The following is a 15,811-nucleotide window of genomic DNA, read 5'->3' on the forward strand; positions in this document are numbered from 1 at the left end:
TACCCACCCCATGGTTACGCGATAACCTGTCAGCACAAAAAATGATTTACGAAAATATTAATCTATAAAAAAGGACAGTTCTATAACTGAAACGTACCAAGAAGAAGGCATGTCCTCGGGTCAGTCACGGATTGCCATAGTAAGTACAAAATGAACAATAGGTTTGCCAGACTACGAGTACAATATGAATTTACCTGCGATACAGGGGCTCAATAGTTACATGAATAAGACGACAGAGAGCTATAGCGATGGACTTATGCGACGTGGCATAGAATGGAGGCATCTGATCCATAATGTTTTGTGCATGCTGCCAGTCTCCAATCTTTATTAGAGCTTCCAATAAACCAAGCTTCTGGTTGTCAGGAGGCTGAAAATAAATTGGTTGCAATAACTGTGTAATCCCATCTCTCTGACAGACCCAAGTGACTGGAGGCATTTCTCCCAACACATATACATGTCTTTCATCTACCAATAAAAACACTTTACTTGTTCTGATTACATTTATGTCAACAGAACCAGAGAGAGATCTGCTTTGTGTATAAACCTCTTTAGCATGGAGAGAACCTTGCAATCTATTGTGCATTTATTCCCTTGCAATACAGATAATGTAATTTGGGCAAGCTTGTAAAATTGAACTAAATAAATTACATGTTTTTCAATTGTGAAGAATTACACGTTTGTTTTTACTCAAAACTACCTTTTGTTTTTTTGCCCAAAAACAAATAAAGAAATAAGAACACGATGGATTAATTGCTGGTCAAAGAAATGACAGTATCACATCCCACTAAAAAAACATATTGATCGATCTGTTCATAAACACCATTTAGGAGGCTGGCTTTATTCCCATCGCCTATAGTGAATACATTTGCATCATGCCCTGTGGTACAGTAGAAATTATGCATCTTTACATTTGAAAAACAGAACTAGGTAAAACAAAGAAAAAAGTCCCTTTAAAATACATACAAAGGCTTCAAAGTATAAAATAAAAAGTTGGAGGAACTATTTGCCTGAACCTTAATTGCAAATATTTATCAAATTACAAAAATCAGCACAAGTGCTAAAAAAAAAATAAAAAAAAATAATGAACTTTCTTTTCAAGTCTAATAATTTTACCACTGAGCGTACAATCAAATTATGTTTTCCCCAGCAATAAAATGTGAATCAGGCATTTGGATTTGCTCATTTGTGCTGCCTCTGGAGTATAGTTAAGCAATGTTATTTACATTCATAGCAGTAAACTAAACAAAGCATGGCAATTTCATGCAATCCAAATTAAAATAGGATTTAAATAACAGTAATAAAAAAAAATCATACATAAATTTAAAGGCTGGCAACATTTTCAAAGTTCAGGGAAATGGAATTAAACCTGTTGTCTGTACAGAACCACTGTGAAAAGGATAAATGCAATGAAGGAAACATGTGATACTGATGTGCTAACTCCAGAGAATATTAAAGGGCCATTGTGCAAAAAACAAAAGCAGTGAACAATTATAGCAGAGTATCTCCGCTGTCACAGTAACGAAAAGGACTTGCAGATCCAATAGAAATGTAGAACAATAAAATGTAAGGCCACATTAGCTGTGTTGTGGGCACATAATTAGTTAATGAAAAACAGATTAAGTAATAAGTAGAAAACTATAAACTATGAAGACAGACATCTATATCTAGCCACACATGCACACACGTATATATACACATACCTCTATATTTATAAATATACAGAAACTTAAACATCTAATATTTATATGCAATTAGCTTTGTTTTTGATTAACAAAGCTTTAGAACATGGCTTGGACATTAAACACGTTGGCAATCTTGTGCCACCTTGTGCATCCCCGCTTCAAACCCAGCCCCTGGGGCATCCCCGCTGCAATCCCAGCCCCTGGTGCAGGTCCGCTGCAATCCCAGCCCCATGTGCATCCCCGCTGCAATCCCAGCCCCTGGTGCAGGTCCGCTGCAATCCCAGTCCCTGGTGCAGGTCCGCTGCAATCCCAGCCCCATGTGCATCCCCGCTGCAATCCCAGCCCCTGGTGCAGGTCCGCTGCAATCCCAGCCCCTGGTGCAGGTCCGCTGCAATCCCAGCCCCTGGTGCAGGTCCGCTGCAATCCCAGCCCAATGTGCAGGTCCGCTGCAATCCCAGCCCCATGTGCAGGTCCGCTGCAATCCCAGCCCCATGTGCAGGTCCGCTGCAATCCCAGCCCCATGTGCAGGTCCGCTGCAATCCCAGCCCCATGTGCAGGTCCGCTGCAATCCCAGCCCCATGTGCAGGTCCGCTGCAATCCCAGCCCCATGTGCAGGTCCGCTGCAATCCCAGCCCCATGTGCAGGTCCGCTGCAATCCCAGCCCCATGTGCAGGTCCGCTGCAATCCCAGCCCCTGGTGCAGGTCCGCTGCAATCCCAGCCCCTGGTGCAGGTCCGCTGCAATCCCAGCCCCTGGTGCAGGTCCGCTGCAATCCCAGCCCCTGGTGCAGGTCCGCTGCAATCCCAGCCCCTGGTGCAGGTCCGCTGCAATCCCAGCCCCACGTGCAGGTCCGCTGCAATCCCAGCCCCACGTGCAGGTCCGCTGCAATCCCAGCCCCACGTGCAGGTCCGCTGCAATCCCAGCCCCATGTGCAGGTCCGCTGCAATCCCAGCCCCATGTGCAGGTCCGCTGCAATCCCAGCCCCATGTGCAGGTCCGCTGCAATCCCAGCCCCATGTGCAGGTCCGCTGCAATCCCAGCCCCTGGTGCAGGTATGCTGCAATCCCAGCCCCATGTGCAGGTCCGCTGCAATCCCAGCCCCTGGTGCATCTCCGCTGCAATCCCAGCCCCATGTGCAGGTCCGCTGCAATCCCAGCACCTTGTGCATCTCCGCTAGACTCCCAAGCACCTGGTGAAAGCTGTGCATGAGCTACAAGTAATTTAGGATTCAGACTTCCGGTATGAATTTTCAAATCTTGTGAGCTTTTATAAAATAAGCCTATGTATATGTATGGTGATAGCTGAACTTTCCATGTGCTTTAAAATGAGTTCATTCAAATATCACAAATCTAAACAATGTGGGGTAGGGTTATGATTCATTCATGCATTGTAAACCTCATTAAGAGGATTAATCATATTGATTCCCATCAACTCAAGAAAGAATGTACAGAAAGAACCTGTTCTGCTTGAATCATTCTTTCACAATAAGAGGTTATGCCCTCATTCCTTAAACTAGGACTATTTAGGCGGCATGAGAACATAAGATCTGAAACATTCATTCTAGCAAAGCCCCGTTTCTCATAACAAAAAACAAAAAAAGAAGACGACATTCTATGAGCGTAGGCGTACATTATTGCTCCGCTTTATCGCTGGAACTTGTTAAAATCTATTTGTTCACAAGTAATAGACTACTAAATCATTTTGCAAAAAAAGAAGAAAATTTAAATCTCATAAGACGAGATTCACAGAAACTCCATAGCGGGGGGGCACTCTGAGCGGGTGAAAGTACAAAATGTATTAAGGAGATAACCAATGATGAAACATACAAGACAATAGGAATAAACACACTAGAAAACATATAAATGGACCGTCTCCAGAACACTAAAAAGTCACAATAATGATGTAATCAGCAGTCAGCTAAGAAGTACCCGGTTATGATAAAGTAATCCGGTACCATATAAAATACAAAAGCACCCAACAAATACTAAAGGTAACTACAACCTCACAGTATCCCTATGGTCCAGGAGAGGTTAAATAGTATGTAGCCTCCCCTGATAACATGGGATAACTGCCCAGCCAGCAAAGAAGAAGAAAAGTATATAATTAAACCTCAATATAGGGTAAATAGATGCATAGAAATTATGAACATAGAATATAAACACAATAAACCCTGGTGGAATACATAATGGAGCAGTGGAAGAGCAAAACGTGAAATTTAGCAGAAACGTATGCTCTCAAGTAAAAGGTATCAAATAATGATGGTAAAATGATACATAGGATCAACAAAAAGGAGAGAAAAATATATTTAATTATAGTAGCAGCAACAAGAACTAACTTAAAAGTCTCGCCATAGTGATACATTCTCCTCTTAAGGATACACTGTTCCATATGAGCTGTACAGCACAAAACCAAGTAGCTGTTCTCCCCTTCGAACATCAGAATCAAAGTGAAAAAGTGGAAAGGGGTTTTTAGAGTCGAGTGCTGTAGATCCGACACACTGCCCATGTAGCCAAAAGTCCTATAAACATACCCCAAAGTCTACATAGGTATCACGAAGTCTGTAGCACCAATTGGTGAATCCCCAATGTACACAGATGTATCCGCTCCACCCGGGAGTATGTGGTAAACCCGCAAACTACCGTATGTGAAGAACGATCTCCTTAATCTTCAGAGTCATCCGAGGGGCACCAATAGGCATCAAGTAGCAGTGATGTTTCACAGAGTTAACCGGTGTAGTCTCGGTTCCACAGCAGCGCCACATTTCCAGAGCTAGACTGGTAACGCAGCTGACTGCTAATCCGGAGTGCGGTCAATAGAAACGCCCAACGCTGCGTTTCGCCTGGACGGCTTCGTCAGGGGTGTGTCTGCACGTCTACCATCGGTAAGATTTATATCTTGAACGTGTAACGTCAATCTCCTTTAGTCAGACAGACTGCTGATCCGCTCTCAGCTCTACGCAGGGAGCCCGTCTGTTACCTAGTCAGTCAGATCCTCCGAGTTATACTCCTCAGGGCCTGGTTATCAGGGTGCAGCAGCTCTGAGACAGGGCTGCTCTCTCTTCATGCTCCTTCTCTTCCCCATCACTTCCTGGTTCACCGACACTCAATCTTTGCACTCCTGTCCCAGTTTGGGTTGTGGTTGTTTTATTTATTTGGTTGTAGTGCCGCTTTCAGCTCTTTTCTCTACTAAATCATTTTGCCTGGCCTGCAGTTCATTGATTTTTTTTTTTTTTTAAATCCTACTCCATATCTTCCCATAATTATTCAAATCTACAGAATAACAGTTTCTGCTTTTCGATAATTTCAGAGCTGAAAAGAGGTCCCACTAAAAGAGGTCCAACTAAAAAGGTGCTTTTACATAATACAAAAATGTGTTAAAAAAAAAAACACGATAACGATCAAGATAATTTCTCACCGATTATAAGGAGCAGTATATAGAAAAGCATATCTAGAGATCGAGAGAGACACACACACACACACCTTCTGCAAAGCGTATTACTCACCAGCTCCATACTAAGACAGCCACTTACTTTGGGCCTGCCTCGCCAGGGTTGCCGCTTTCCAGCCTCTCTCCCTCACTTGGTTTCCGGTAGCTTTGGGGGGGCCCGGCTGGTGCTGGTCGGGCCTCTTGTTGCCTCCAGGCATCTCCCCAAATGCTGGCATGCCTCCTGCACTGTCCCACGCCGGGCCGCTCTGTGACATCAGCGCGCCGGCATCAGAGAGGCACGGCGTGGGACAGTGTAGGAGGCATGCCAGTTGCTTGGGAGATGCCCGGAGGCAAGAAGAGGCCCGACCAGCGCCAGCCGCCACTACACCCCGCAGAAATAAAAAGCAGCAAAAGTGAGGGAGAGAAGCAGCAGCTGAGGAACAGCAACCTGCGGACGGGGGAGAGCCGCTTGCAAGTGCTGAAAGAGCCGCTGGTTGCCGACACCTGCTCTAACTGAATAGAAGGGTTTCTGTTCAACTGTTCCCCATTAAACACCATTTTGAGTACACTAACAAAGAGGTACTTTTTGAGAGACTCTAGTTCCACAATAATATTCCGTCTTTTTCCTCTGTGTAGCACCTTAACACAGCCCTAATGCCATCTATCCTACTCCCCAACTACAGACATATAAAGAGCTTTACTTTGCAGCATATCTACCAGTTGTGTAAGCGAGATCCTGCAGGTTGCCAGGGACTTGCACTAGAACAGTACATACCTTTTCAGTTTTCTCATCCTCCTTCTCTTTATCCTTATCCTCGGATTTTTCAGAAGACAGAACGACTAATGTTAGTTTCCGTACAATCTGCTTCGCTTCAACAACCTCTTTCTTGTATTCCTCCAGAATGCTACTATCCAATGGAAGAAGCTAGAGGAAAGTAACGCCAACAGACAAATTATATTTCAGTTGCATTTGAATAAACAAAAAATAAAAGATACAAAATACAATGCAAGGTATTCATTTCCCCAATAAATGCATTTAGTCCACATTGACATGACAGAGCATTTCCAATATAACTGTAAAGAAATAACAAGGTTATCTGTGTCTGGAAAGTAAAACCAGATTATTGCACAGGTATGCCAACCAATGTAAGTACTTTGCAATGTAAATCTTGAAATTAATAACATTTAATGAAACACTCCTTATAAACATAGTTTTTGCAACTATGTTAAGACAACATTGCAGAATGCTACCAGGGAACAGAAAGTAAACATGCATGAACACAAACTCAAACACTGTCGTCATGACAGGTCCCAATACACTAGGACAGAGGTGGCCAACTCCAGTGCACAAGGGCCACCAACAGGTCAAGTGTTCAGGATATTCTTGTTTCAGCACAGGTGGCTCAGCCAATTACTGAGCCACCTGTGCTGAAGCAGAGATATCCTGAAAACCTGACCTGTTGGTGGTCCCTCCTGCACTAGGATCAGGGCACCCGTTGACATCTCTGCAATACGCTTTGTGATGTTAACTTGCGTGGTAACATTGTGGACACCTTGCACAGGCTATTTTGCTCGTCTCTAAATTACAGTGTGTAGTAAACTTACGTGTACATATAGATCTTCCAAATCAATGAGATTATGCTGCAAAAGCACTGCAGCTACTCTGTACAACGATGAAGGGGTCTCCCCATTGGGTTCCTGCAACATAAAAAGGATTTTAAATGAACCAAGAAGTACAGGTAAAGGAACAAAAACATACAACAATACTGCGTTTTAGAGCTGGGTTTGTTCAACTCCAGTCCTCAAGACCACAGCAACAGGTCAGGCTTTAAAGATATCCAGCTTCAGCAAAGGTGGTTCAATCAGTCGCTCTGTCAAAGATTGAGCCACCTGTGTCGAAGCTGGGATATCCTTAAAACTGGACTTGTTGCGGGGGTCTTAAGTACTGGAGCACCCCTGATTTAAAGAAAAATGTAGGCGTTTCACCTAATATTCTCTCTATGATTTACCTGATAAAACTTGAATTTGAACCCAAGAATGTGACACAGTGTTTGAGGCTCACACATATACATGTAGGATTCGATAAGTGGTACAAAAAACTCATCATGATCCGGGCGACACTCGAACACTTCCAGGATGATGTCCAATACTCTATTCGGATCCAGGTTAAAGCATCCTAAATAGAAGACACAAATAGGACATATGAACAGGGCTGTATGCGGCGGCCAAAAGGAGCCTTTGCAGGCATTGTGTTAAATACAAATCCCACTTGTGCTGCATTTTTATGTCTCAGACAGGTCTTTCCCCATTATCGCTTAGCATACAATGCTTCCACTGCAGCCAGGGATTCTGGGAAATTACATGCAAATGAACACTCACAGTGAGTCACTCTTCACTTGTCATCCATTTTAGCATTGACACCTATAAGCTTATGCCTGCCACATTGCACAGCTTTTCAGCACAGTGTGGGTTAAAGAAGTGCAGTGATATTTTTATTTATTGTACACTGCATGTGGAGGGTTTGTGCCCCCCTCCCCCATTTTTTTTACCCACTCACGTACCAGCTTCACCTTGCATAGCCAGCAACCAAACTCGCACTAAGACGACTCAAAAGGTTGTAGCAGGTGTCTGTGAGTAGGTTAACTGGCTCTGCACTTCTTTAACCCAGGCTGTGCACAAAAACTGGGTAATGCGGCAGACAATCCTATAGGTGTCCATGTTAAAATGGATGAGAAGTAAAGAATGACTCACTGTTTTCATTTGCATCTCATTACCCAGAATCCCTGGTTGCACTAGAAGCACTGTACGTTAAGAGATAATGATGGGGAAAGAGAATTGCAGACCTGAGACATGCAAATGTCCCACAAGTGGCAAGAGTAATTTATTGTTACTTTTCTTTACCCACCATAACTTGTTTCATGTCCGGTTATAAGCATTAAGGGTTGGGCAATACAGCTGGAAACGAAGAAATAATAGAACACATCTCAACTGTGACACCTTACTCAATCCCAGAACAGCTGCGTGTAACCAAAGAATATTTGGTTAAAGGAGCAGTTATTTAACACATGGCTGGGAAGCGAGGGGCTCCGGACACCCCGGTACCCGAGCGACGTACCAGGAAGGCGCCCCCTCCCGCGTTATGACAACCAAAAGGAAGCAACTTGATCTGTCCCAGCTGCCTATTGGCCCATGTGACGAGGGAGGGGGGAGGTGTTGGTTAAATCTGCGTAAGTATTGGCGGCACTTTTGCCGGAGACACCCTGATCCCACCGTGTGGGAAAGATCAAGTGAAGCGGGGCGCTGACATCGGCTTCAACGTGTTGCACTTCTGTAAGCAGGTAACCTTTCTGCATAGTCCCTTCCAGTGAAAGCTCGAAATAAAATATTGAAACTTGTAATGAAGACGGAATTTGCAGTGTGGCCGCTGCAGAGGTCTGTATCTCACTGCTCTGCAACATGCTGCATGTACATGAGTGAGGTGGTACACATCTTAAACTATCTTACATAATAGATTCTCCGACTTAGTGGCAGTATAACATGAAGCATGTACCAAGACTAGTAAAGTATATTTTACAAATACAGGTCATAAAAAATCCATGTTAGTGGAGAAACAAAACTCTCAATTAAATAGTTAAAACATAAAATTGGCAAGTGTCCCAGAAAGGAAAATGTACCTTATGTCAACACACTTTAAAGCAACGCTTCCCTAGAGAAGCCTAAAAAGGTTTAACTCTGTGTTTAGTATCTCGGTCCTGGTCTTACATTTCTTTCATGGTTCGGTTAGTATTAAAAAAAAAAAAAAATATCATGATTTAATCTCTAATCTCCGATGCCATCATGGAAACCTTTGGACCACATCAGCCTCTAGGGCAGGGGTGGGGAACATCAGGCCTGAGGGCCGTATAAGGCCCTCGAAATCATTTGGTCTGGCCCTGCTAAGGCAACTGCTATTACCGGGGTAGCGCTATTTTTTTTTTAAATGGCCGATCGGGAGGAGGTGTGAGGCGCCGGCAGACCTACACGATCCCCAGCAGCCACCGTACTAGCCCCTGCAATCCCCCAGCAGCCACCACACTTCCCCCATGCTTCCCCAGCAATTCCCCCGAACAGAGCATCACATTGCAAAAATAAACACAGCATTTGAAAGGACAAGGAGAGATTTCCGTGTGTAAAAACAAAACAAAAATGGCAATCATGCACAGACTGCCGCTTTAACATACGAATATCTTCTATCCCTTACCGATTAAGGATTTGATGTTTTCCAGGATTAAATCACTTGTTATGCTTCCAGACAAATCCTGCCCAAGCTCTGCAATCAGCTTTGCATAGCCTTCATTTTCTTCTCTTAATAAATTGAACTTCTGTTGCTTATAACTGCAATTGGGAATAGAGGTTGAGTCTATTAACTCAATGAGAATACACATGAAAATAACGACACAGTATACGTAGGAAGAGCCAAATTAGTATCATTTTCACAAGAGGAAGGTGCTGTATATTCCACCATAAAATACCATTTGAGGGGGGGAAAGTATTTAGCAAATAAGGTAAATTTAAAAAAAAAAAAGTGTAAATGAACAAGAAAATCAGTAACATTATTCACTGAAATATGCCAATTTATTGACATGGACTGATTCCAAACGTAAAGCTGGAGAACAGAAGCAGACCATTACACGACACATCCCCCTCGCTGCGTTTTGGTGTCATGCTTATTTTAACTCTGTGATAAAGAACTGTCGCAGGTGCGAATCGCAGAGGACTTTGCCCACTTCTGTTTGCTTATTGCAAATCACAATTATTTGTTTCAATCTCTTCAAGTCATGTCCAGCATTGTCATTCAATTAAAAATATCCGGAAACAAGACATAAATGGCTATTACAGGGGTGGGCAACTCAAGTGCTCAAGGGTCACCAAAAGGTCTAATTATCACTGCTTCAGCACAGGTTGTCTTCGACTGAGCCACCTGTGCTGGAGCAGGGATATCCTTAAAACCCGACCTGTTGGTGGCTCTTGAGGACTGGAGTTGGTCACCTGTGGGCTATTGCATATTACGGTCTCAAAATTGGAAGATGTATAGTTTTAGGAAATTAGTTGTTCTATCTTTGACATGGGCCCTTCTTTTCAGCCAAGACCAGATTCTTTCAGGCTGTTACAAGTTTAAAAATCACAAAGACTGATTATTTACCATAAAACCCCCTCGAACTTCTGCAAATCTGTGCATCAGTTTAGAAATGTCAGAAATGAACAGTTGCACACATTTGTATTCATGCAGCCGTCTCTCTCTTTCAGTGTTCCAAGATTACCTATGAGTATGGCCACATTCAACCTCATCTTATGGCCAGAGTCAGAGAAATGTTCGCCGACAGGACTGTCTCTTGTTCCGCGTGTGATGCTGTGGCGATGCAGATTCATTCTCTTGTTAAGCCCCTGCCCCGTCTCACCTATGTAGTAGCATCCCCCTGGGCATTTCATGCACATGATAAATGTACACGACATTGCTGGAGGAACAGGTGAACCTTCCTCTGATTTTGTACTCCAGATTCCCGTGTGGTATGTGTATTGTGTCCGCTGTGTGGAGCATTGCGCATGTTTTGTATCTTGCGTCCTGGCATGGTCTTGTCCCGCATTTGGTTGTACTGTTAAATACTTTACTCCTCACCATCATTTTCTTGAGATTATGAGGTTCTGTATGATAATAAGGGTGTTTCAGGGAATACATGCTGCAGTCTTGTATATTCCTGGAGAATGGGTTGTAGTTCCCTGGCGATCATGCGTAGGGCTCCTAGGTGTGAGTTTTATGTGATCACCAAAAAGGTACCCTGGCCCTTGTCTCTTTCTGTCTGTATTCAAGGAGATCACTTCTTAGTATTCTGGTGGCTTTGTTGGTCTACAATTCTATGGTTATAGCCACGGTTTATGAAATTTGATCTCAAGGCTGTAATCCGCTGGCCTCTGTCTGCTGTGTCGGAGCATATCCGGTTGTATCATATGGCTTGACTGTAGATGGTTGCATCCTTAGTGTGTGTCTGTTGGAAGCTGTTGTCCCTCAAATAGCTGGCTCTGTCTGTAGGTTTGCGGTATACAGAAGTCTGTAGTTGGTTGTTCTGAATGGGTGAGTTTGAGGTTGATGGTCGGGTGGAACGTATTGAAGTTCTCATGGAACTGTAGGAGGTCCTGTTCACCAGAGGTCCAAATCAGGAGGATATCATCAATGTACCGAAGGTATGTAAGGGGTTTCGAGTGACAGGTGGAAAGAAAGCGCACCGCTGGTCTATAGCATGAAAAGCCTGGTTATTCCAGAACAGTGATAAAAGAAAACGGTGTACAACCCATTTCAATACAGTTTGTATACTTACAAAAGTTTGGTCTTTATTTTGACAGATTTCTGGTTGAACTGTTGAGACTGCTTGATCAGCCCTAATGATTCCAGTGTTTCTGGATCCAGGCGTTCCTTCAGGATAGTGTCCGATACTAAATTCTGCCAAGGACAAAACAGTGATGATGTCAAAGAACTACATTTACAGAAGCAAAACTCCCAAAATGAGCATTCCAGTTCTTCTTGCAGTGTTATTTAAAAGGCACTCAAAGTTTGGTTAAAACAGAAATGCTTGAAAGAGCGGTCACATTATAGTGTGCACTTTCTAAAAAACATTTTAGTTATTCATATTGCAATGTTTTCCTTTAAAAAGGAGCAATCCAAGACAGCGATTTTTATTACAGAATTATTTATTTTTAAAATGCAGAATTGAATTCGGGGTTCGTCGGAGCTGAACCCTGTTAATTTCCCTCCGGTGACACCCTACTTGCGGAGATAAGAAAGTGCGGTAGCAGCTCCGGCTCAGCAAACAGGGCTTTCAAGTTTGAGGCTCCCGCGTCACATGGGCCAATAGAAAGCCGCGCCGATGACATCATGGCTTCCTATTGGCCAGCAGACCAGGAAATACCTGAAGAGCGGCCATATTGTGAGCCCAGGTAGCTTACGAGAGAAGTTACCGGCACCTAATTTGCAGGTAAGCATCTCCAGAAGCAGGGGGTTCCTGTAGTTGAAATTAACAGGCTTCAGCTCCAGACACCCCCTACTTCAACCCTATATATAAAAAAATTGAATTCGCCAAAAAATCCGCCGTCTTGGATTGCTGCTTCAATGATACGTGGTGCTCACAAATCATTACATAATACTGCATTTATTGTAATAAAATTGGTACCATTTTAAACTACATTTTTATTGAACAAAACCAAGTCAATAACTTACCAAACATGACAAAACCAGTTGGGTAAAATGGTCTCTTTTCCCCTTTTCTTCCAGACAACTGGTTTCAATATCTGCATATAATATAAAAAAGAAAATAAACTAACACATCACACTTAGTATGATTTCATGCTTTGAACACTTGTAAAAGAAAAGAGGAATGTACGAATATGGTCGAATCTCTATACCATGATATAAAAGCTGCTTGGTTAGTCTTCCCCAGTCAGAGGCAATTTCAGCTAATGAAAATTGAAGGCATCCTGCCGAGTCTTTGCACGTAGCCTCTCTTATGTATACATCAAAAAGGTTTAGAGCACCTCGGTGGTACGGCGCCTTACCACCGATCTGCACTAAACGTTTTCCATTTTGAATCAAAACGATTGGAGGGACGCCGACATGAAATCCGGGCACTCAAACAGCTATACTACGGAGAAGCGGTGAACAGAGAACGGACGCAGTTCCACACCGGAGGGTGGGAGAGTCACCGATTAGACCGATCCCAGTTCCCATGAGGAGGGAAGCCTATACATTTTTTGTGTGTCCCAAGTAGGTTTATGATATATCAGGACTCCTAATGGTCTTCAAGTGACCTGTTAATTTGCCATATAACTTTATCCCGGCTAAAAAATACCCGGCAAAAGACTTATTGATCGGATGATCTTGTTTAGAGCATCTCCTAGAACTCAGAATGGTTGCTATATTTATCTAATGAATATTGTACTGATTTTCTACAAGACGAACATGATGTGATATGAACTACCAGTCTAAGGCTGCATTCTCTGTGCCGCTTGGTGCGGTCAGCACAATGAATGAGAAGGTGTCCGGCCACACTCACGCGGCGCGCGCGTACGCTTGCAAGCTCTAGGCGCTTGCAGAGGCAGATTAATTTGTCTTTCAGGCACGCTGAGGGGTCACATGCCCTCCTCAAGCAATCAGCGCCAACACTGCTCAGCCATGCCCCCAGCAATGCCCCCCCCCCTCGCACGTTAAAAAAATATATATATATGGTGACGTCACCGCTCTCAAGCATGAGTGTGGTCAGCCTTATAACTTTGCTTTTGTCCCATGTGTTCGCAATGTTTAATTTAAAGACACACACACACACACAAATTTATTTTAAAAAAAAGAAGGAAAGGAAATAGTAATTTAAGAATTCAAAACTTAGTACCAAGGACTGCATTGTCCATAATAGAAAACTGACTCGACAATACAGAGTTATTTTTTCTGCCGAGTGCAGGACCAAAGCCAGACTTTTTGACATTGAACTGCACCACTAAACTAAAAAAGCAGAGACAGGAAAGTAACACCAACAGCATTTCCGGGCCACTTTGAAGTCGAAAGCTAATTATTAGTACTGCCATTACATATTACTGCAGTGCTTCTCCACTTCTCAGGAACCCCAGCTGGGCCAAGTTTCACCCCCTTACCCCAACAGGTCAGGCTTTCATATCTCAGCTTTGCAGAGGTGGCTCTGGGAAAGGGGGTCACTTGAGGACTGGGGTTGAGCAGCCCTGCCCTCAAGGGTTGAAAATATCTACTTTAAATAACTTCTTTAAAAAGGCAGCCACACCAGTAAATGAAATACAACAAACATCTATGGATTGGTTACTCAGGATTAGTCACTGTATATTCCTTAATTAGACATGGTGTGTCTGAAATACTGGAGATGGAAGCAAAAGAAGGTCTATATAAGATAGAGGGAAAAAAAGCAACATTTTAACTGAACTTACCCAACACACAAAATACATCTGCCAAGATTGAAGGCATGTCTTCTCTCAGCTCCTACAGAACAGGGCAGGTGTAATTGTTAAACAATGAGCAATATCACATTTAGCGTGATCTAATGACATTACAAATCATATTACTTTAATCCCATTGGAAAATACCTTGTTAATAAAGTTTGTAGCTCGTAACGGAGAAGAAAATGTTTCCCCTGTTTTAGGCACTTGTTCAAAATGCTGCTCAGCGACTTCCCCTTACCGGAGAATATTTTAGTTTCGTTCATTTGAACGCCTCTAGGAGCAGGAGTGGGCCAACCCCAATCCTCAAGGGCTACCAACAGGTCAGGTTTTAAGGATATCCCTGCTACCTTTCCTGTTTGTGTCCCTTGAGGACTGGCGTCGGCCACCCCTTCCCTAGACCAGGCTACTTCAAGTTGGATACAATTCTTATTACTAAGCAGCGGTGACCAACTTTTGGCCATCATAAATGGATGAGCACCACAACTGTAACGTTACTGAGAAGAGACACAAAACAGTTAAACCTACAATGGTGCGGCAAACACGTGCTCAATGACATTTTGTGTGTGTCATTTCTTATAACGTTAACTTATTCTTAGAGTCGTCCAATGAATCAAATACTGCCTAAAAGGCTTGAAATCAATTTGGATTGAATTATTTTTCACTGATGTACACAACGTGACACACATGAAAGAAAATCTACTACGTAAATGAGTTAACAGTAATCACATGTGGCAAAGTTACAGAATGTAAAACAGACAATGGTATGATAAACGTTGACATTTAACCTATACTCGTTAACAACTAAAACATCCGATGGTTGAAAAACAGTAAGAATATATGTATGGACTTACTATGATATCGGCAAGAGCACTAGCAGCTTGATCCGACTTCAAGTTTCCCTTAATGACGTAACATGCAAGTCCATACAGAGCCTGCTCCATGTCTGCAGGAGAAAAACGTTAGAAAATATTGGTTTGCGATGATGCAAGGTCACAGCTTTAAACAAAAACATGGCGTTCAATATAGTGGGCCTTGCAAACACGCACGGGAAATGGATGGGAAGACCATATCTTCTTACAGTGTCATCGCAATGAAGTTCTCATACCATCAACCAAAAGATAACAAACCATGTACATTTATATTTAAAAAAAAAAAAAAAAGATATTGTATATGGCCACCATGGGATATGTAGGGAATAATGCTGTTAATAGCTGCTACATTTTAGATGTATGAAAGTTTTACAGTAGTTGATGGCGACAGATGCATTCACTCTTTTTTACGGTGTATAACTTCTAGGCTGAGAGTGAATCAGTCATCCAGTACAAAAAAAATTTGGAGTAGAGGTGCGACACCCCAGTTATGTATATAGGACCTAGTTTCAGCATTGAACAAACCAATGACATGCATAAACGCTTTAAATAACCTTTATTACTTTAGGATCATCCTCTTTTTCAGCAGAAGCCGAACAGTATTATTACAGAGAGTTAAATAAGTTAAAGCAGCGGGCAGGATTTCTCGTCCTCCCGAGCTGAACCGCACTCCAGGAAAACAAAACTGCCATCAAATCTTATGTCCTGCGGGACAACTGGAAGCCAGAACCTTGTCAGTTGTGGATTCCTTTTGAACGGCCATTTAACTCCCGTGCAAAAAAATAGGAAGTAAATACCAGTGAAGTTACTGGTATTATCAGAATCCAGGGGGCACGATTCCTCATCGG

General features: G+C 42.9%; 1 protein-coding gene across 6 annotated transcripts in view; it reads right to left on the bottom strand.

Moving 5' to 3' along the window:
• THOC2 (THO complex subunit 2) overlaps positions 1-15,811 on the bottom strand; it is a 68,479-nt gene that overhangs the window by 45,035 nt on the left and 7,633 nt on the right. For all 6 annotated transcript variants that reach the window (XR_012788428.1, XR_012788430.1, XR_012788429.1 and 3 more), the window contains exons 3-11: positions 14,946-15,037; positions 14,083-14,134; positions 12,356-12,426; positions 11,460-11,581; positions 9,347-9,480; positions 7,116-7,282; positions 6,712-6,804; positions 5,882-6,031; positions 195-367 (exon numbers count right to left, since the gene is read on the bottom strand). Coding sequence is in view for 3 of the 6 variants with exons in the window: in XM_075573410.1 (XP_075429525.1) it covers positions 195-367; positions 5,882-6,031; positions 6,712-6,804; positions 7,116-7,282; positions 9,347-9,480; positions 11,460-11,581; positions 12,356-12,426; positions 14,083-14,134; positions 14,946-15,037 (1,054 nt within the window). In the remaining 3 variants the exon portion in view is untranslated. The remainder of the gene's footprint in view (positions 1-194; positions 368-5,881; positions 6,032-6,711; positions 6,805-7,115; positions 7,283-9,346; positions 9,481-11,459; positions 11,582-12,355; positions 12,427-14,082; positions 14,135-14,945; positions 15,038-15,811) is intronic.

The sequence above is a fragment of the Ascaphus truei genome, chromosome 16 (assembly GCF_040206685.1).
Source record: "Ascaphus truei isolate aAscTru1 chromosome 16, aAscTru1.hap1, whole genome shotgun sequence".
NCBI lineage: Eukaryota > Metazoa > Chordata > Amphibia > Anura > Ascaphidae > Ascaphus > Ascaphus truei.